Source organism: Balaenoptera physalus (assembly GCF_965194825.1).
Source record: "Balaenoptera physalus genome assembly, chromosome: 2".
In the NCBI taxonomy this organism is placed as follows: Eukaryota; Metazoa; Chordata; class Mammalia; order Artiodactyla; family Balaenopteridae; genus Balaenoptera; species Balaenoptera physalus.
In genome coordinates this window covers 129,700,041-129,721,829 of record NC_138883.1, presented here as the reverse complement: position 1 = coordinate 129,721,829, position 21,789 = coordinate 129,700,041, and the positions used below count along the sequence as shown (strand labels likewise).

The 21,789-nt window shown below is 36.3% G+C and overlaps 1 protein-coding gene and 1 long non-coding RNA gene across 7 annotated transcripts in view; both read left to right on the top strand.

Annotated features, from left to right (window-relative positions):
• The window catches only part of LOC309654486, a 551,553-nt gene that overhangs the window by 86,172 nt on the left and 443,592 nt on the right, over positions 1–21,789 (top strand). The window lies entirely within an intron of this gene.
• MEF2A (myocyte enhancer factor 2A) overlaps positions 1–21,789 on the top strand; it is a 93,075-nt gene that overhangs the window by 62,813 nt on the left and 8,473 nt on the right. For 3 of the 6 annotated variants that reach the window (XM_082448445.1, XM_082448446.1, XM_082448449.1), the window contains 3 exons: positions 49–236; positions 17,173–17,196; positions 20,918–21,044. In XM_082448445.1, coding sequence (XP_082304571.1) covers positions 49–236; positions 17,173–17,196; positions 20,918–21,044 — 339 coding nt within the window. The remainder of the gene's footprint in view (positions 1–48; positions 237–17,172; positions 17,197–20,917; positions 21,045–21,789) is intronic. The other 3 variants (XM_082448447.1, XM_082448448.1, XM_082448450.1) reach the window with 1 other exon arrangement.

The following is a 21,789-nucleotide window of genomic DNA, read 5'->3' as shown; positions in this document are numbered from 1 at the left end:
ATTTTAATGACTCGTTTCATGTTAATGAATGGTATTTCTTTTTTCCAGGGAATGGATTTGTAAACTCAAGAGCTTCTCCAAATTTGATTGGAACTACTGGTGCAAATAGTTTAGGCAAAGTTATGCCTACAAAGTCTCCCCCTCCTCCAGGTGGTGGCAGTCTTGGAATGAACAGTCGAAAACCAGATCTTCGAGTTGTCATCCCCCCTTCAAGCAAGGGCATGATGCCTCCACTGGTACGTTAAACCTTTCTTCAATTTCATTCTTTAAAACGTGTATTTTATACATAGTGTATATTCTCCTTTGCAATTTACTGTACTTCCATAGACTCTAGACCTTTTCCTAATGAGTATTTCTATTTGAAATTAGCATTTGAAGAGACAAGTCTATTTTAAATACACAGAAATCAGATTATGAAAAAACAGGAAATCTACCTAATGGTTATTTAAAATTAAAGCTAAATATGGAGAAGTTATTATGTTAATTTTAATTTACCAAACTGGAATCTTTGCTTAGAGGTCTCATCCTCAATTTGATAAATTAAACCTGACTTAAGTACTTCTTCTATGTGCTCTGCATACTTTCAGTAATTTTTGCACATACACTTCTGTAAGAGAAACACTAAATTATTTGTTAGAAAATTCTACATACCAAAGAGAACTATTGTAGAATAGGAAAGAATGCATAAAAACTTGGATGAGTTGTTCTCATAATCTTTGTTTATTCCTTCTGAAATAACCTTCCCGTTTAACTCTTATAAGAATACAGGTCTGCCCACCCCAGCCCTTAACAATGTTCCAGCCTCATTTGCTTTTGAATCCTGTGTTTATAAGAAGAGGAAAATATGTCTATCCCCTTTAGCTTTCTATAGAAAAAAGTTAGAATATATATGCAAGTTTTAAGACCATTCTGATTTTAGCAACTGTTTGACTACTAACAATCAATGTGATGTGTCAGGTGGTCTTTCTACTATGCAGCTGCTAAACTGGCCATTTGATTGTTTGCTAAGTGAAAGTAATGCTATCAGGCTTTAGATAATAATTCTACATTGTATAATGATTTATAGATTCCCAAACATCTTTATATGCATTGTATCATTTGATTCTCAAACAGTGATCTTGGCAGGTAAGATAAGGAAACCAAGGGAAGGTTAGTACTGGTCCAAGGTAGCACAAAAGAGAGCCAGAACCAAAACCCTTTAAGTCAAAAACAAAGTGCTTTTTCATTCGGAGATATAGAAAAGTGGAAACCGTTGCTTCCAGCCTAACACTGAAAAAATGTTGGGCAAACAATTTCATAGTTTTCCTTGAACACATTGTAGTGCTGAGATTTCAGGGCAACCAACTGACCCAGACTCTAGGGAGAGACAGATACTGCAGGGAGAGGACATTGGAGCACTGACTTTATCTGGGCAAGACACAGATAATAAGAGTTAAGCTAGGGTGATTGGTGAATTGCTGGAGGCCAAGTGTTCACTGGCAGGACTCTGTAAAACCCCTGGGACTGCTATGTAGGGAGAGTCTTAAGCCCTCTTGCAGGCTTTTTCTCCATGAACCCCACTGGGTGCTCACAGAAAAAATTGGGAATGTCCTGAAAAAGTCTCCTTTGTGATGTACAACGGGAAGAGAGGGGAAGAGCAGCCACTGCAGTAGGGGCAAAAAGTTTTGCCTGGGTCCTTCTCCCCTTTCACTCCTATGGAACAGAAGTCTTAATCTGTGAGGAGATGAACGACATAAACGGTCATCCTTAGGCACTAGTGAATTCCCATTGTATCTGGGGAAATGGAAACGGAAAACTCTCTCAGCCCATGGTGAAGGAGCAGGAACAATGTCATGAACATGGCAGAATTTCTGAGAAGGCTGCAGCCTGAGGCATAGCACAAAGGGGAAGGCTTAAAACTGAGAATGAGCAGTCTTTGGGGAAAAAACAAATAAACAAAAAACCTCTAGCCAACCGATCTTCCATTCCCACCAGAGGGATTTGAGGCCTGTGGTGGATACACTGAGGGTAACCATAGCAACATTGAAGCTCAGACCCAGCCCACTTCTTAATTAAATTAACTCAAACTCTGCACTAAAGGCCTAGCAGGAGGAAAGACCTGCTACAGGTCTTCAGGTCAGTAAGAATTACCCAAACTGAAATATAAAGAGAAGAGTCAAAACAAAAAAAACAAGAACAAAGCCTCTAATATTTGTGGGGCTTTTTCAGATGATTTAACATGTTTATAACTAGAATTTCAAAAAGAGAAGAGAGAGAGAACAGAGCAGAAGAAATGTGTTTGAAGAAATAATAACCAACACCAAACACACACACACTCAGACTGCTAAAAGCAGAAGACAAAGAGGAAAATCTTAAAGGCAACCAGGGAAAAGAGACAGATAAATATATAGAAGAATGAAGATAAGAATTTATACCATACTTCTTTTCAGAAACTATGCAAGCTACAAAACAGTGGAGTAATCTAAAGTGCTGAAATTAAAACAAAAACCAAAAAACTTTCAACCTAGAATTCTGTACCCAGCAAAAATATCTTTCAAGAAATGAAAGAGAAATAAAAACATTCTCAAAAGAAAATTGTGGGAATTTATTGCCAGCAGACATACTCTACAAGAAATGTTAAAGGATTTCCTTTGGAAGAAGGAATATGCTACCAGCAAGCTCTTGGGTCTATACAAAGAAATAAAGAACAATGGAAATGGAATAAATGAAGATAAAATAAAATTCATTTTGTCCTTCATTTGATAAACTTTAATTTTAGAACAGTTTTAAATTTATACAAAGATTGCAAAGGTAGTACAGAAAGTTCCCATATGCTGCACACCCAATTTTTCCTGTTATTAACATCTTACATTAGTATGGTACATTTGTTACAACTAATGAATCAATATTGATACATTATTATTAACTAAAGTCTACACTTTATTAGGATACCCTTAGTTGTTAACCCCATGTCTTTTTCTGTTCTGGAATCCAATCCAGGAATACAACATTGCATTTAGTAGTCATGTCTCTTTAGGCTCTTCTTGGCTGTGATAGTTTCTCTAAGACTTTACTTTAATGACCTTGACAGTTCTGAATATTGGTCAGATATGTTGTAGAGTGTTCCTAAATTGTGGTTTTTCTGATGGTTTCCTCATGATTAGACCGGTGTTATGTGTTTGGGGGAGGAAGGCTGTGGAACTAAAGTGCCATTTTCATCACATTATATCAAGGGTACATACTATCAACATGACTGTTGATCACTTTGGTCATCTTGCTGGTGTAGTATTTCACTGGCTACTCTTTTCCCCCTTCCCATACTGTCCTCTTTGGAAGGAAGTCACTGTGCAAGGCCCACACCTAAGGAGTAGTGGGGGTTATTCTCCTACCTCCTTGAAGGCAGACTATCTACATACATTATTTGGAGTTCTTCTGCACAGGTGACTTATCTGTTCTCTCTCATTTATTTAATCATTTATTTATAGTGAATATTAATATGGACATTTATTTTATACTTTGGGTTATAATAATACTAAATTCTGTTAATATATGATTCTATCAGTACCAATACTAGTTTATTCTGTTGCTCAAATTGTTCCAGCTTTAGCTGTTGAGGACTGTTCAAATGGTTCCTGTGCCCCTTTTATGTACCCTCATCTTTGTGGGGTTTTTTTGGCAGGGAGGAAAGTGGGGGTTACTATTTTATTTTCTGGTTACTACAGAATGCTCCAGGCTCATCTTATGTATTTCCTGCCCCAGTCCTGGAATCAGATATTTCTCTGAGGAACGTTGGTTCCTTTTTTTGGAGAATGATATTAGAAACCAAGATCTGGGTGTTTTCCCTCTTCTTACTTGCCCCAAAAGATAATTGGCTTTCTAAAGCAAAAATAGTGGCAATGACTTTTGTGTTTATAGCATATGTAAAAATAAAATGACGGCGGAGGGATTAGAAATATACTGTTGTAGGTCTTTACACATGATGAGATGTATATTTGAAGGTGAACTCCAATTAACTGAAGATGTATATTGTAAACCCTAGTACAGCTATAGGAAATAAAAAGAGGTATAAATAAGTCAATACAGGAGATAAAATAGAAACATAAAATATGCTCCAGTAGCCCAAGAAATGGGAGAAAAAGAGAATAATAAAGAACAGATGGAACAAATGAAATATAGCTAGCAAGATTGTAGATTTTAATCCAACTATACAAGTAAACGTCATAAACATCAGTTAAAAGACAAAATGTCAGATTGATTAAAAAAGGAAGATCATACAGTACACTGTCTCTAAGAACCCCACTTTAAATATAAAGACATAGGTAAAAGGATGGAAAAAATATACCATGCAAACATTAACCAAAAGAAAGCTAGTGTAGCCATATTAATTTCAGGCAATGTGAACTTCACAATAAGGAACATTATCAAGGATAACAAAGGATATTACATAGTCCATATTCCAAGAAATAAGTATCTTTAATGTGTATGCGCCTAACAGCACACCTTCAAAATACATAAAGCAAAAACTGATACAACTAAAAGGTGGAAGAGAAAAATCCACAATTGTAGTTGGAACCTTCAACACTGTTCTCTCAGTAATTGATAGAACAAGTAGGTAGAAATATCAGTTAGGGGTTTAGGTGACCTGAGCAGTATTCAACCAACCTGACCTAAGAGACAGTTACAGAACACTTCACTTCACATAGCAGAACACACATTCTTCTTAAGGGCACTTGGTACATTCAGCAATTTAGACCATATCCTGTGCCATAAAACAAACCTTAGCAAATTTCAATCATACAAATTACAGTCTCTGAGCATAATAAAATCAATAACAGGAAGACAACAGGAAAATCTCCACATATAGAAATTAAATAACATACTTTTAAATAACTCTTGGGTGTAAGAGGAAATCTCAAGGGAAAATTTGAAATATATACATCATATCAGAATTTTAGGGACCACCTAGGGTAGCGTTGAGAGGGGAAATTCATAGCATTAAACGTTTATATTAGAAAAGACGAAGGTCCCAAATCAGTAAGCTTTTACTTTAAGAAACTAGGGAAAGAAGAGCAAACTTAACCCAAAGGAACCAGAAAAAAAGAAAAAAATGAGGAGCAGAAATTAATGAAGCTTGGGCTTCCCTGGTGGCGCAGTGGTTGAGAATCTGCCTGCCAATGTGGGGGACACGGGTTCGAGCCCTAGTCTGGGAGGATCCCACATGCTGCAGAGCAACTGGGCCCGTGAGCCACAATTGCTGAGCCTGCGCGTCTGGAGCCTGTGCTCCGCAACAAGAGAGGCAGCGATAGTGAGAGGCCCGCACACTGCGATGAAGAGTGGCCCCCACTTGCCGCAACTAGAGAAAACCCTCACACAGAAATGAAGACCCAACACAGCCATAAATAAAATAAATAAATAAAAATAAAAAAATAAACAGGAGCTGTTGTTAAAAAAAAAAAAAAGAAATTAATGAAACTTAAAACAGAAAGACTGTAGAGAAAAGGAATCAAACCAAAGGCTGTTTTTTTTTTAAAAGATCAATAAAACTGCTAAATTTCTAGCCAAGGTTACCGAAGAAAAAGAGAAGAACACAAGTTATCAATATTAAGAATGAAAGAGGTTACATAACCCAAAAGACACTAAAAGATACTGCAAACAATTATTGTACAGAAGATAAGCTACAGAATAATACTACAAACAATTATTGTGTAACAGCTAATCTAAAAACAAAACAACACTACAACTTAAAAAGGGGGTAAGGGGAATACTACAAACAACCCTATTCTAATAGATTTGATAGTTTAGATGATATGGGTAAATCCTTTGAAAAATACAAATTACCAAAGAATTATCAGACTCACTGAAGAAGAAATAGTTAACCTAAATAATAAATATCTATTAAAGAAATTGAATTCCTAGTTTTAAAACCTTCCCAAAAAAAACTCCAGATGCAGAGAGTTTTACTGCCAAATTTTACCAAACATTTAAGAAGAAATGATATCAATTCTACATAATTTCTTTCAGAATAAAGTCAAGGAGGGAACACCTTTTCTTTTCTTTTTTTTTTAAGATTTAATTTTATTGATTTATTTTTTTGGCTGCGTTGGCTTGCCGCACGTAGGCTTTCCCTAGTTTTGGCAAGGGGGGCTACTCTTCATTGCGGTGCACGGGCTTCTCCTTGTGGTGGCTTCTCTTGTTGCAGAGCACGGTCTCTAGGCCCGAGGGCTCAGTATTTGTGGCTCGCAGGCTCTAGAGCGCAGGCTCAGTAGTGGCGCACAGGCTTAGTTGCATCATGGCATGTGGTATCTTCCCAGACCAGGGATCGAACCCATGTCCCCTGCATTGGCAGGCGGATTCTTATCCACTGCGCCACAAGGGAAGTCCCAGGAGGGAACACCTTTCAACTCATTTTATTAGACCATCATTACTCTAATACAAATCAGAATAAGACATTACAAAAAAAGTATAAGCCAATATCCCTCATGAACTCTAGACATAAAATCCTCAACAAATATTAGTTTATTAGTAAATAAATTCATCAGTATACTAAAAAGGATAATATATTAAGACCAAGTGGGTTTCATTTCAGGAATACAAGGCTGATTCTAAATTTGAAAATTCATCAATATAATTTACCATGTTAACAGAATTCAACTTTTATTCATAATAAAAATAACTTCCATCAAACTAGGAGAAGAAAGGAAGTTTTTTAACCTAATAAAGAGTATTTTCAGAAATTCTACAACTAATATACCTAATAAGGGGGAAACAGTCTTTTGGTAAAATAATATTAGGAACTAGACAGTGTTGTTTATTCTCACCACTCATATCCAACATTGTACTGGAAGTCCTAGATGAAACAGTAAGGCAATAAAAATAAATGTATACACACTGGGAAGAAAGTTAAACTGTCTCTGTTCACAGAAGATAATATTTATGTAGAAAAGCATAAAAGAACCTACAAAAAAACTTCCAGTGAACAATTGGAATATGAAATTTTAAAATACCATTTAAATATTACTCAAAAAACTGCCTACAAATCTCACCAAATATGTGCATGATTTTTATGCTAAAACTACAAAACATTGTTGAAAGAAATCAAAGAGCCAAATGAATAGAGATATCATATTAATGGGTTTGAAGACTCTATTGTCAAGATGTCACTTCTTCCTAAATTGGTCAACAGATTAAACACAACCCCAGTTTAAATCACAGCAAGCTTTTTTGTAAATATCAACAAGCCAATTCTAAAATATGTATGGAAAGGCAAAAGAAAGGAACTACATTGGCCGAAACAATTTTGAAAGAGAGCAAAATAGGAAGACTAAGACTACCTGGTTTCAAGACCTACAATAAAGCTACAATAATAATGTGTGATACTGGCAAAAAGATGAGCACATGGGTCAAAGAACAAAACAGAGAGCCCAGAAAATAGACCCACACAAATATATTCAGTTGGTTTTTTACAAAGGTAGTAAGGCAGTTCAGTGGGGTAAGGATAGTCAGTACAACTAATGGGGCTGCAGCAATTTAGCATCCATATGCAAAAACAGAACCTCGATGTATAATTCATAGCTTATACAAAAATTAACTCAAAATGTATTATAGATCCAAATGTAAAACACAAAACTCTGAAACTTCTAGAAGAAAACATTGGAGAATTACAACATCAAAAGCATGATCCATAAAGAAAAAATTGATATATTGGTATTTAACAAAATTTAAGTTTCACTCCATGAAAAGGCCCTGTTCAGAGAATAAAAAGACAATCTACAGATAAGGAGAGAACATTTGCAAAATCACCTATCTAGTAAAAGACTTTTATCCAGAATGATACAACTACACACCTGTTAGAATGACTAAAATTACAAAAACAAAACCAAAAAAACTAAAAATGCCAAGTTCTGGTGAGGATGCAGAGCAACAAGAATTCTCATGTATTCCTGCTTGGAATTCAAAATGGTACAGCTACTTTGGAAAACAGTTTGGCAACTTCTTATAAAGTTAAATATATACTTGTCATACAACCCAACGATCCTGCTCCTAGAGTATTTACTCAAGTGAATTGAAAACCATGCTTATATAAAAAACTTATATTTTTCATAATCTCCCAAAAGTGAGAACAACCCAGATGTCCTTCCAGCAGATAAATGGGTATACACACTCTGGTACATCCATACAAAGGAATATTGCTCAGTAATACAAAAGGGATGAAGTATTTATTCACAACAATATAAATGAATCTTAAATGAATTTTGCTAATTGAAAGAAGCCAGATCTCAAAGACTACATAGTATATATATGATTACATTTATATTTCATGATGGAAAATGCAAAACAGACAACTGGTTGCCAGGGGTGGGGAGAGGAGTTGAATACAAAAGGGGTAGTATAGGGAATTTTTGAGGAGGTGGAACTATCTGTGATACTGTATTGTTAGATTCATGAATCTATGCTTTTGTTAAAACCTACAAAACTGTACAATACAAAGAGTGATTTTTTTACTATATGCCATTAAAAAAAGTCAACCAGGATTCCAGGGGAAGCCAAGATGAAATACAGACCATGATACATGAATATAATGTTATTACAAATGAGTGATATGATGATACTGAAGGGGATGAGGAAGAAAGAGCTGGTCTAAATAACTTTGGAAACTGTTCTGACTGGACACCATAAGTATGGAGACCAAAAAAAATTGCATGAAATCACGGTGCTCAAGATGGTAAATTTGTTACACACATACACAGCCTTAAACAAGTAACTACTATACATTGTAGATAAAGAAAGCCAGGTTTCTCGAGAAAAAACTTACAGTTAAGCAGCGTGGGTGGGGAAGGCTATAATGAACCCTGTTTTTTGGGGTTGTAGTTGGAGGTTTCAGTATGAACTTTTTTTTTTTAACATATATACAGATAGATAGATACAGAAATAGATGTTTTGTACACATGAATTCGTATACATCATATATTTCCTAGCTCTGATTGCTGAGAGGGTCTTAAAACAATGACACCTGGTAACTGAGCACACCTCGCACTCAGATCTTAGTTTCTAAACACCATTCTCCAATAAAAAGAATCAAGACTTCTTGGAGAAGTGATTGATTGTAGAGCTAGGGTCAGGAAAATACACAATGAGCCAGAGGTACCAGAGTATAAGGAAATGTATGTCAAAAGTCAGAGGAACCCAACCTTTCAGAGGAGCTCCCAGTGGCCAGATCTAGAACAATTTAAGCAACAAAATAAATAACAATATTATTGGATTATAACACAAGAAGATTAAAAGAATTAAAAATACTGAGACTGTTACTAAGTAATTGATTGAATAAATAGAGGGAGAAGGGACAACTCTTCCTTAGAGAAGAATTCTAATTAATACAGGTAGAAAGAATGAGAGAAATGGCAAATCACCATTATAACACCACAGTGCAGACCTTGAAGGCAAAGTCAATGGATGAATGCTAAAATTAGCAAAAATTTAAGGAGAAATGGAGTATTTAATAAATCTCAGAATGTCTCTCCCCAAATAATCGTTGATTACAAAAAGAAAAATAGTTATTTTATAGTGGAGAATCCTGGAAGACACTGCCTTAACCAGAAGATCAAGGTTAACATCACTGGTAATGGGATGACATGTGTCTTCTGATATCATGTGCTAAGAGGATCACGTCACCCCTGTGGTCTTCTTCCAAAAGTCCATGCTGTCTGTCCAACTATGAGAAAATGTCAGACAGACCCAAACTGAAGGACGATCTCCAAGATACCTGACCAGTACTCTTCCAAAGTTGTCAAGGTCATGAAAAACAAGGAAAGACTGAGGGAACTGTGGAGACCACTGGAGACTAAGGATACATGACAGCTAAAGGCATATGAGATGCAGGATCTGATCCAGGACCAGAAAAAAGACATTCATGAAAAGACTGAAACCCAGGAAAGTCTATAACTTTGGTTACTGCTACATGCAATTTTGACAACTGCATCCTGTTTCTTCAGGGTGTTAACTTTGGGGGAAACTGGATGAGGTGTGTGGTGGTGTGCTCTCTTTGCAGCTGCTCTCTAAGCCTAAAACTATTTCAGAATACAAAGTTAAAAATACATACATAGAGCCACAGTTGATTATGGAAGATTCTCACAAGAATAACACTTCAGAGACAGCACCTCAATCTGGTTCAACAGTTCACGGAGCTCATATTTCTCATATTCGTCAATAGCTGTGTGGCTGACGGGGTCTTGGTGCACTGGCCTGGTGTCAGGCCTGAGCCTCTGAGGTGGGAGAGCCGAGTTCAGGACATTGGACCATCAGAGACCTCCTGGCCCCACGTAATATCAATCAGCGAGAGCTCTCCCAGAGATTTCCATCTCAACACTAAGACCCAGCTCCACCCAACAGCCAGCAAGCTCCAGTGCTGGACGCCTCATGCCAAACAACTAGCAAGACAGGAACACAACCCCACCCATTAGCAGAGAGGCTGCCTAAAATCATACTAAGTTCACAGACACCACAAAACACACCACTGGATGCGGCCCTGCCCACCAGAAAGACAAGATCCACCCCTACCCACCAGAACACAGGCACTAGTCCCCTCCACCAGGAAGCTTACACAGGCCACTGAAGCAGCTTCACCCACTGGGAACAGACACCAAAAACAACGGGAACTACAAACCTGCAACCTGCAAAAAGGAGACCCCAAACACAGTAAGTTAAACAAAGAGAGAAGACAGAGAAATATGCAGCACATGAAGGAGCAAGGTAAACACCCACCAGACCAAACAAATGAAGAGAAAATAGGCAGTATTCCTGAAAAAGAATTCAGAATGATGATAGTAAAGATGATCCAATCTCTTGGAAATAGAATGAAGAAAATACAAGAAACGTTCAACAAGGACCTAGAGGAACTAAAGAGCCCACAAACAACGATGAACAACACAATAAATGAAATTTAAAATTCTCTAGAAGGAATCAATAGCACAATAACTGAGGCAGAAGAACGGATAAGTGACCTGAAAGATAAAATAGTGGAAATAACTACTGCAGAACAGAATAAAGAAAAAAGAATGAAAAGAATTGAGGACAGTCTCAGAGACCTCTGGGACCACATTAAACGCACCAACATTCGAATTATAGGGGTCCCAGAAGTAGAAGAGAAAAAGAAAGGGTCTAAGAAAATATTTGAGATTATACTTGAAAACTTCCCTAACATGGGAAAGGCAATAGTCAATCAAGTCCAGGAAGCGCAGAGAGTCCCATACAGGATAAATCCAAGGAGAAACACACCAAGACACATATTAATAAAAGTATCAAAATTTAAATACAAAGAAATATATTAAAAGCAGCAAGGGAAAAGCAACAAATAACATACAAAGGAATCCCCATAAGGTTAACAGCTAATCTTTCAGCAGAAACTCCGCAAGCCAGAAAGGAGTGGCAGAATATAATTAAAATGATGAAAGGAAAAAACCTACAACCAAGATTACTCTACCCAGCAAAGATTTCATTCAGATTCGACAGAGAAATTAAAACCTTTACAGACAAGTAAAAGTTAAGAGAATTCAGCACCACCAAACCAGCTTTACAACAAATGCCAAAGGAACTTCTCTAGGCAGGAAACACAAATGAAGGAAAAAACCTCCAAAAACAAACCCAAAACAATTAAGAAAATGGTAATAGTAACATACATATCGATAATTACCTTAAATGTAAATGGATTAAATGCTCCAACCAAAAGACATAGACTGGCTGAATGGATACAAAAACAAGACCCATATATATGCTGTCTACAAGAGACCCACTTCAGACCAAGGGACACATACAGACTGAAAGTGAGGGGATGGAAAAACAAATTCCATGCAAATGGAAATCAGAAGAAAGCTGGAGTAGCAATTCTCATATCAGACAAAATAGACTTTAAAATAAATACTATTACAAGAGACAGAGAAGGACACTACATAATGATCAAGGGATCAATCCAAGAAGAAGATATAACAATGGTAAATATTTATGCACCCAGCATAGGAGCACCTCAATACATAAGGCAAATGCTAACAGCCATAAGAGGGGAAATCGACAGTAAAACAATCATAGTAGGGGACTTTAACACCCCACTTTCACCAATGGACAGATGATCCAAACAGAAAATAAATAAGGAAACACAAGCTTTAAATGACACATTAGACAAGATGGACTTAAGTGATATTTATATTTATAGGACATCCCATCCAAAAACAACAGAATACACTTTCTTCTCAAGTGCTCATGGAACATTCTCCAGGCTAGATCATATCTTGGGTCACAAATCAAGCCTCGGTAAATTTAAGAAAATTGAAATCATAACAAATATCTTTTCTGACCACAATGCTATGAGACTAGATATCAATTACAGGAAGAAAACTAAAAAATAAAAACACATGGAGGCTAAACAGTACGCTACTAAATAAACAAGAGATCACTGAAGAAAACAAAGAGAAATCAAAAAATACCTAGAAACAAATGATGATGAAAACACAACCCCAAACCTAAGGGATGCAGCAAAAGCAAAAGCAGCTCTAAGAGGGAAGTTTATAGCAATACAAGCCTACCTCAAGAAACAAGAAAAATCTCAAATAAACAACCTAACCTTAAACCTAAAGCAATTAGAGAAAGAAGAACAAAAAACCCCAAAGTTAGCAGAAGGAAAGAAATCATAAAGATCAGATCAGAAATAAATGAAAAAGAAATGAAGGAGACAATAGCGAAGATCAACAAAACTAAAAGCTGGTTCTTTGAGAAGATAAACAAAATTGATAAACCATTAGCCAGACTCATCAAGAAAAAAAGGAAGAAGACTTAAATCAACAGAATTAGAAATGAAAAAGAAGTTTCAACTGACACTGTAGAAATACAAAGGATCATGAGAGATTACTACAAGCAACTATATGCCAGTAAAATGGACAATGTGAAGAAATGCACAAATTCTTAGAAAAGCACAACCTTCTGAGGCTGAGCCAGGAAGAAATAGAAAATATAAACATACCAATCACAAGCACTGAAATTGAAACTGTGATTAAAAGTCTGCCAACAAACCAAAGCCCAGGACCAGATGAGTTCACAGGTGAATTCTATCAAACATTCAGAGAAGAGCAAACACCTATCCTTCTCAAACTCTTGGAAAATATAGCAGAGGGAGGAACACTCCCAAACTCATTCTGTGAGGCCACTATCACACTGATACTAAAAGCAGACAAAGATGTCACAAAAAAAGAAAACTACAGGCCAATATCACTGATGAACATACATGCAAAAATCCTCAACAAAACACTAGCAAACAGAATCCAGCAGCACATTAAAAGGATCATACACCATGATCAAGTCGGGTCTATCCCAGGAATGCAAGGATTCTTCAATATATGCAAATCAATCAATGTGATACACCATATTAACAAATTGAAGGCTAAAAACCATATGATCATCTCAGTAGATGCAGAAAAAGCTTTCGACAAAATTCAACACCCATTAATGATAAAAACTCTCCAGAAAGTAGGCATAGAGGGAACCTACCTCAACATAATAAAGGCCATATATGACAAACTCACAGCCAACATCGTTCTCAATGGTGAAAAACTGAAACCATTTCCTCTAAGACCAGGAACAAGACAAGGTTGAGCCCTCTCACCACTATTATTCAACATAGTTTTGGAAGTTTTCACCACAGCAATCAGAGAAGAAAAAGAAATAAAAGGAATCCAAATCGGAAAAGAAGAAGTAAAACTGTCAGTGTTTGCAGATGACATGATACTATACATAGAGAATCCTAACATGTTACCAGAAAGCTACTAGAGCTAATCAACGAATTTGGTAAAGTAGCAGGATACAAAATTAATGCACAGAAATCTCTTGCATTCCTATACACTAATGGTGAAAAATCTGAAAGAGAAATTAAGGAAACACTCCCATTTACCACTGCAACAAAAAGAATAAAATGCCTAGGAATAAATCTACCTAAGGAGACAAAAGACTTGTATGCGGAAAACTATAAGACACTGATGAAAAATTAAAGACGATACAAACAGATGGAGAGATATACCATGTTCTTGGATTGTAAGAATCAACATTGTGAAAATGACTATACTACCCAAAGCAATCTACATATTCAATGCAATCCCTATTAAACTACCAATGGCATTTTCCACAGAACTAGAACAAAAAATTTCACAATTTGTATGGAAACACAAAAGACCCTGAATAGCCAAAGCAACCTTGAGAAAGAAAAACGGAGCTGGAGGAATCAGGCTCCCAGACTTCAGACTATACTACAAAGCTACAGTAATCAAGACAGATGGTACTGGCACAAAAATAGAAATACAGATCAATGGAACAGCATAGAAAGCCCAGAGATTAAACCCACACACATATAGTCACCTTATTTTGATAAAGGAGGCAAGAATGTACAATGGAGAAAAGACAGCCTCTTCAATAAGTGGTGCTGGGAAAACTGGACAGCTACATGTAAAAGAATGAAATTAGAACACTCCTTAACACTGTATACAAAAATAAACTCAAAATGGATTAAAGACCTAAATGTAAGGCCAGACACTATAAAACTCTTAGAGGAAAACATAGGCAGAAAACTCTATGACATAAATCACAGCAAGATCCTTTTTGACCCACCTCCTAGAGAAATGGAAATAAAAACAAACAAATGGGACCTAATGAAACTTAAAATCTTTTGCACAGCACAGGAAACCATAAACAAGATGAAAAGACCACCCTCAGAATGGGAGCAATATTTGCAAACAAAGCAACAAAGGATTAATCTCCAAAACGTACAAGCAACTCATGCAGCTCAATATCAAAAAAACAACCAATGAGCAGAAGACCTAAATAGACATTTCTCCAAAGAAGATATACAGATTGCCAACAAATACATGAAAGGATGCTCAATATCACTAATCATCAGAGAAATGCAATTCAAAACCACAATGAGGTATCACCTCACACCAGTCAGAATGGCCATCATCAAAAAACCTACAAACAATAAATGCTGGAGAGGGTGTGGAGAAAAGGGAACCCTCTTGCGCTGTTGGTGGGAATGTAATTGATACAGCCACTATGGAGAACAGTATGGAGGTTCTTTAAAAAGAGAAAAATAGAACTACCGTATGTCCCAGCAATCCCACTACTGGGCATATACCCTGAGAAAACCATAATTCAAAAAGACACATGCACCCCAGTGTTCATTGCAGCACTATTTACAATAGCCAGGACATGGAAGCAACCTAAGTGTCCATCGACAGATGACTGGATAAAGAAGATGTGGCACATATATACAATCGAATATTATTCAGCCATAAAAAGAAACGAAATTGAGTTATTTGTAGCGAGGTGGATGGACCTAGAGACTGTCATACAGAGTGAAGTAAGTCAGAAAGAGAAAAACAAATACCGTATGCTAACACATATGGAATCTAAAAAAAAAAAAATTTGGTTCTGACGAACCTAGGGGCAGGACAGGAATAAAGACACAGACGTAGAGAATGGACTTGAGGACACCAGGAGGGGTAAGGGTAAGCTGGGACGAAGTGAGAGATATACACTACCAGAAGTAAAATAGATAGCTAGTGGGAAGCAGCTGCATCGCACGCACAGGGAGATCATCTCAGTGCTTTGTGACCGCCTAGAGGGGTGGGATAGGGAGGGTGGGAGGGAGATGCAAGAGGGAGGGGATACATATATAGGGAGGGGGGAATATATATATACATATAGCTGATTCACTTTGTTATACAGCAGAAACTAACAACATTGTAAAGCAATTATACTCCAATAAAGATGTTAAAAAAAAATACATACCTATATATAACGGAGAAGTATACCCCCAAGAAAAGGAGCTGAGAAAAAATGACATTTAGGATAGTCATCTGGCTCACCTTTCATGAACTGGATGTGGAATACCTGCCACTATCCTTCAGAAATAAAAACTGTAGGAAGTTTCACTTAAGGTATAGAAATATGTTTATAAGAATTACTAATAAACTACAAAACTTAAGGACAAACTACAAGTTTGACATTTAGCAACTTGTCAGTTATCTTGATCTTTTTTTTAAGAGATCATGAAGCATCTCCGTGGAATTCTTAAAATTTGCCACAGAAACTATTTACACCCTTATCCATTTAAGTTATATTGAAAACTGTACATACACACACCCATATTATTTTGATGTGTCTTACAGTTGGAGATGTGTGAAGACATCTATAACAAAACAGTTGAAGAGCATTTTGCCCACATTTGAAATAGAAGTTTATAGGCCAGGTAGTTGTTTTTCAGAGTAAATAATGAGCTTCCCTCCTATTTTACACCATTGTCTGCTTTCACATTGGGGCTTCATGTATCAGTGATGCTTATTATAAAGACACCTTTAGCAGATTGACAAAGAAGCTTGACTTATTCAAGTAAAATAATAAAAAAACTAGATTGTAGATTATTTCTAGCATATTAATGCTTTCTAGATGTGTAGGGAAAAAAGGAGCAATATGTTTCATTCATCTTTTCTGTATGTGATTTATCAGTTCATTTCTCCTCCAGTCTCATTTTCTTCATATATGTGATTTTTCTCCATTGAAATTATTATATTCATTTGAAAACTGTATTTGCAAATGATAAACATATAAATTTGTATTATTTAAAACTATACTTACTAAATGTTTGAGTTCTTGTCGTTTCATAACAGTGTGCTAGTTACTGTGGGAAATAAGAAAACAAGATAATTTCTGCCCACCAAGGAGCACAGAATCTAGTATAAGATAAGTGGACATGTGTGACCAGGTAGGGTAGGGATGGGAGGATTTAGATGTAAGTATAGAGTTAATATTCTCCAGATTCCAAATAGAAACTAGTTTCATGATTAGGAAATCGTTTTATATATTGTCACAGTAGCATGGCCATGTGTAGGCGAGGCCAGCATAAGAGCAGACCAAGTTGGGGTAGGAATGTCTTTAAATCCTGGCCCTAGAGGATTTAAAAGAATCTTTCCAGTCTTTTGAAGTCAACTACAGGTACAGAAACAGTAAATAATTTATGTTTGTACTCACTGCATATATAATCATCTCTTTAGACTTCCAAACAACTGCTAGTGTTCAGATAACATGTTTTTCTAAAGAAATATTTTATATTCGAGTACCAACAGTCTTAGTAACTCTCTTATCCCTCTTATGTGCTGAGTGCAGTCGGAGGAAGAGGAATTGGAGTTGGTGAGTGTGGGTTTCTGATTGAAGGGAGTTGAAAAAGATGTAGAAAGTACTAATTCTCTTCAGTGTTTTTATCTAATGTTCCCTTTGTTACACACATTTTTTTTCTTGCTATTAAATACTGTCCAAACATTTTGAATAACTAGACCAACCTACTGGTACTGCAGAGTCTGGTTTTTCTACTTATAATTGTATATCTTGACCCATTTTATTTGTTACAACTTTTTAGGGAACTTTGGAATAGAGCCTTTATAAACAATAGCTGTCCATGATGACAAGACACATTAAAGAATTTTTTTAAGGAAAGATACAAAATACCTTTTATAGTTCCCCAAATTATTAATATATTTTTAGAAAATGACTTCACCCTCACAGTTCCTCAGATTGTAACACACTATCTTGTGTTTCTCTTTCTTTCAAAAAGATTACATCATTTTTGGTGAGGTCACCTTTTTTCACAGAGTTAGAATTATTTCATCCTGCATGAGACGATCTGAACCACAAGGGGGTTCCCTGTTTATTAAAATGAATGTCTTTAATTTAACATACACAAACTTACTTTTTTTTCTATCAGAAGATATTCTGTTCTTAAAAGTAGCTGTTACCTTTTTTCCAAAACAAATGATTTCTATTGGCTTTTTTTCTAGAAATTAAATTTGACTAAAAGTAACTTTCAGTTGATATATTTCTTTGGGAACTAAAACTCAAACCTCACAGAACTGATCTTCTGATTTCACAGTCAGCTGCTAATTAGGTGACTTTAAGGGGAATAAAAACTTGAAAATGTTTAGCTTTTAGCATGGACAGAGGTTTAGATTGCATGAAAGCATGGGGGAAAGGCATCTGTTCATTTTGTTTACATTTTATTATTATATATATATGCATGCTGGTGTGTTTTGCACAGTTGGTTTCTTTTCAAATAAGGTTGTCTGTGCTCTGTCCTTAAAATGAGAGATTGTTCTTTAACTTTGTGTTCACTCTCACAGTTTTGGATGTGGTTTCATATTGGTTAACTAAAATACACTAGCCAGCTTTCATTGTGTTGTTGGATTATATCATGTGCAGATTTTAACTATCTTTTGGGGAAATACTTTACTTAATGATACAGTAATGATTAGCAAATGGATGTTTATAGTTCAAGATAAAATAATTCATCTTAGATTAAACCTCACTATTTATACCCTTAAGAAGTTATCATGAATGCTTCCTGGTGAACTTATGAATTATCTAGCAATATGTTGCCCTCTAGTGGTTGTGGAAATCCACTAGTGGTTGTGCCATTGAGCTTTGATGGGTAGAACCAATATATTGGAGTGTCACTGTTTTACACACACACACACACACACACACACACACACACACACCCCATCCCACCCCCCCATCTTGAGGTCACATCAGTAGATTTCCATGGAGGTGAAGCTATGGCATGGATAAAGCTAGACCAAACCATGTTGCACTTTATTTTTCACCTAGTATTTGACTCTTGAAGTTTCAGTGACCAAATCTGTGAGAGCAAATTAAATCCAAAGTAGATCTCTGTCTCAAAAATTCATTAAAATTTTTAACTTGATGCTGAGACAAAAATGTATTCCTTTCCACATTCCTTAAAGTATACCCTCAATAACAGAATCTCAAAGGTAAATTTCTAAGTATTTGAAGACTATAAAATCTAGCAATCATAAAAATAAATACTTGTAATTAAGAAACAAATATATAACCAAAAACTGTAAACAGTCATTCACATTTCTAAAACTTAAGGTAATTCCAGACTCTAAAACTTAATTTAAAATGCAGAGCTTTATGTGTCAGACCAAAATATAATCAGATACACAATCTATTAGAATTCGGAAAGTTGTATAAATTGGCTTGAACTCTAAAATATAATCGTGAATGGCTCTGACCCCAAGTGAAATAAAGACAAGTGCCCTGGAGCCTACACTAAAGCCTCCTTTAGAACCAGGCTACAGAGATTCCTTTAGAAGCCTTGCAATTCTAGAATAACTCTACTTCATGACAGCTCCAGGGGAATAGCTATGGATCAGAAGGAATAAATATATTTACCTTTTTTTTTTTTTATATATGAGTTATGTAGAAGTCTTGGGCCAGAGGGTTTCTTAGAGCAATAATTTAAGGGTACTATCTTCCTGTAGTACTTCAGTTGTCTCAAAGCATTTCCCATCTATTACCTTACTAGATTCTCACAGTAGTACTACAAGGCAGGCAGCACAATGATCACTATCTTCCCCACTTTATAACTGAAGAGGTTTGGAGAGGTTAAATGATTTTCCCAGTGCTTAGGAATTAGTGAATCTGGGACAAGATCCAGGGCAGTATAACCTGAATGGTCTTTCCAACATCCTCTAACTTAAGATTGGATAGAAAATATAAATTAAAAAGAAATAAAATGAGATCTGGATCCTTATCAAATGATCAAAAGTTCAAATATCTAGATCTAACCAAATGCCTTTATCTGATTACCCTTTGAAATGGTGTTAGAGAAAACTGAATCACATCCTGACTCTTTATAACCTCAAGGGCACTGAATTATACTTTTATTCATATGGCTTAGTACCTCAAATGTCAGTTATCAGGCTGTAATTTCTTCAGTTAGAAAAAAATAACCCTGGAGTTATGCTTTAGCCTTCTTGTGTTCTAACCACATGGAACTTGGAGTCTGTCCTGTTCCTCTGATCCTCAGTTTTAGAAAGTGTCCGCTTAAGGCAGTGTCATGAGAAACTGCCCTGTCATACCCCTACACATAGAGAATGGTGACTATCTTAAACTGACTTGATTATTTAATAGTTGATTTCTTTTTTCATTCCCACTGTAGATAGGATACTATGTAGATGCTGTCAGTTGGCAAGCATTTACCATTTCTCATACAGCCCTGTCAAAAGTACTTTATTCAAGAGCTCTCTACTCAAAGCTTCTCCTCTCATAAGAGTCAGGAGACTGTGTCTGAATCTGCCGTTAAAAAACAGGTCAATGTTGGATGATGTGGATGATGGGAGAGGCTCTGCATGTATGGGGGCAGGGAGTATATGGTAAATCTCTGTACCTTTCCTTCAATTTTGCCGTGAACCTAAAACTGCTCTTTTAAAAGTCTTAAAAAATCTATATCTAAATATATACATACATATACATGTACATATATATATATGTGTGTGTGTCAACTGCAGGATCACAGGGAAGGAAATATGAATACAAGCTGCACTTTAGTAAGCCATGACTTAAAACCTTGTTAATATGTAAATGCTGCAAAAAGTAGCTTTGATCCCTATATGCTCATGGACTTATAATCTCTATATATACAAATGACCTTGCTATCCTCGGGTGTTTAAAATCTACACATATTTTATTTAGGGTAGTTTGGCTGTCTTTATAGTGGCATCAATTCCTCATTTATGCTAACACATAAGTGTTATCAGTCCTAATGCAGTTTTCTTTTTTAAGGGTATATCTCTGACATCAATAAACTCTATGAAAAAGACTCTAGGGGAAACTGAATAATTAATGTAAAATACGTCCTTTAAAATTAAATATTTAGTTATTCTCATTAGTATTTTTAACGTTTTCACATGATCACTGCTTCAGGGAATAATGACATTCACATCATGAAACTGTGAAAAATGTCACTTTTAAATTGAATGTTATTTTTAAAATATTAAGTTTGAATATAAATACTCACAGAATAACACTTTTACTTTTTTCTTCTCTCTCACAGAATACCCAGAGGATAAGCAGTTCTCAAGCCACTCAGCCCCTAGCTACCCCCGTGGTGTCTGTGACAACCCCTAGCCTGCCTCCGCAGGGCCTGGTGTATTCAGCAATGCCGACCGCCTACAACACTGGTAAGCCTATACTCTGTTGCCTTTTGCGGGTTTTATTTCTTTGTTTTGTGCTCAGCATGTGCTTTTATGATTCTTAAAAAGTATATTTATTGAAATAAATTATTTCCAGTTTCTTAGATTCACATTTGGATATGTTAAAGAAACACATGCTACTTTGAAAAAAATTAGAAAATACACATTGATTGTAGAAAGATTTCCCAGCATGAACTTTTACTTACCCCTGACGAAGAAACAACTAGCTGTTATCAAAATTATGGTATGCAGCAAGCGGAGCAAAAGGCTCAGCATTTTCTGTATAGTTCTTGTTAAACAGCATCTCACTATTCCAGGCTTTGAAATAAGGTGTTTTTCTGTATGCTGTGTCAACCTACCTTGGGAAAGACTGAGTCCCATTGGACCTCAGGGCTCGGGGAGGTGGAGCTGGGTGGCTGTGCCAGCAGGTCGTGTTTTCCTCCGTGTGACAGCCCGTTTGGTTTCCGCTGTTTGTGCCTGAGGGGCAAGACCGGGAGCTTTCTTGTTTCTCCTCAGAGTCTGTCACTCGTCACCTCTGAGGGGAGCTTTTCACTCATTCATGTTTATTTAGACATTTCACTCCCAAATACCCTATTTGGAGGATATATTAAGCAAATTTAAGAATGCTGCAGTGACTGAAGGGGTGCTTTCAGCCACGCAGGCTGTGTGGAGAACCCAACGTGCACAGGTTTCTCTAGATGTGCCATTATAGGGAGCAGCAGAGGACACATGG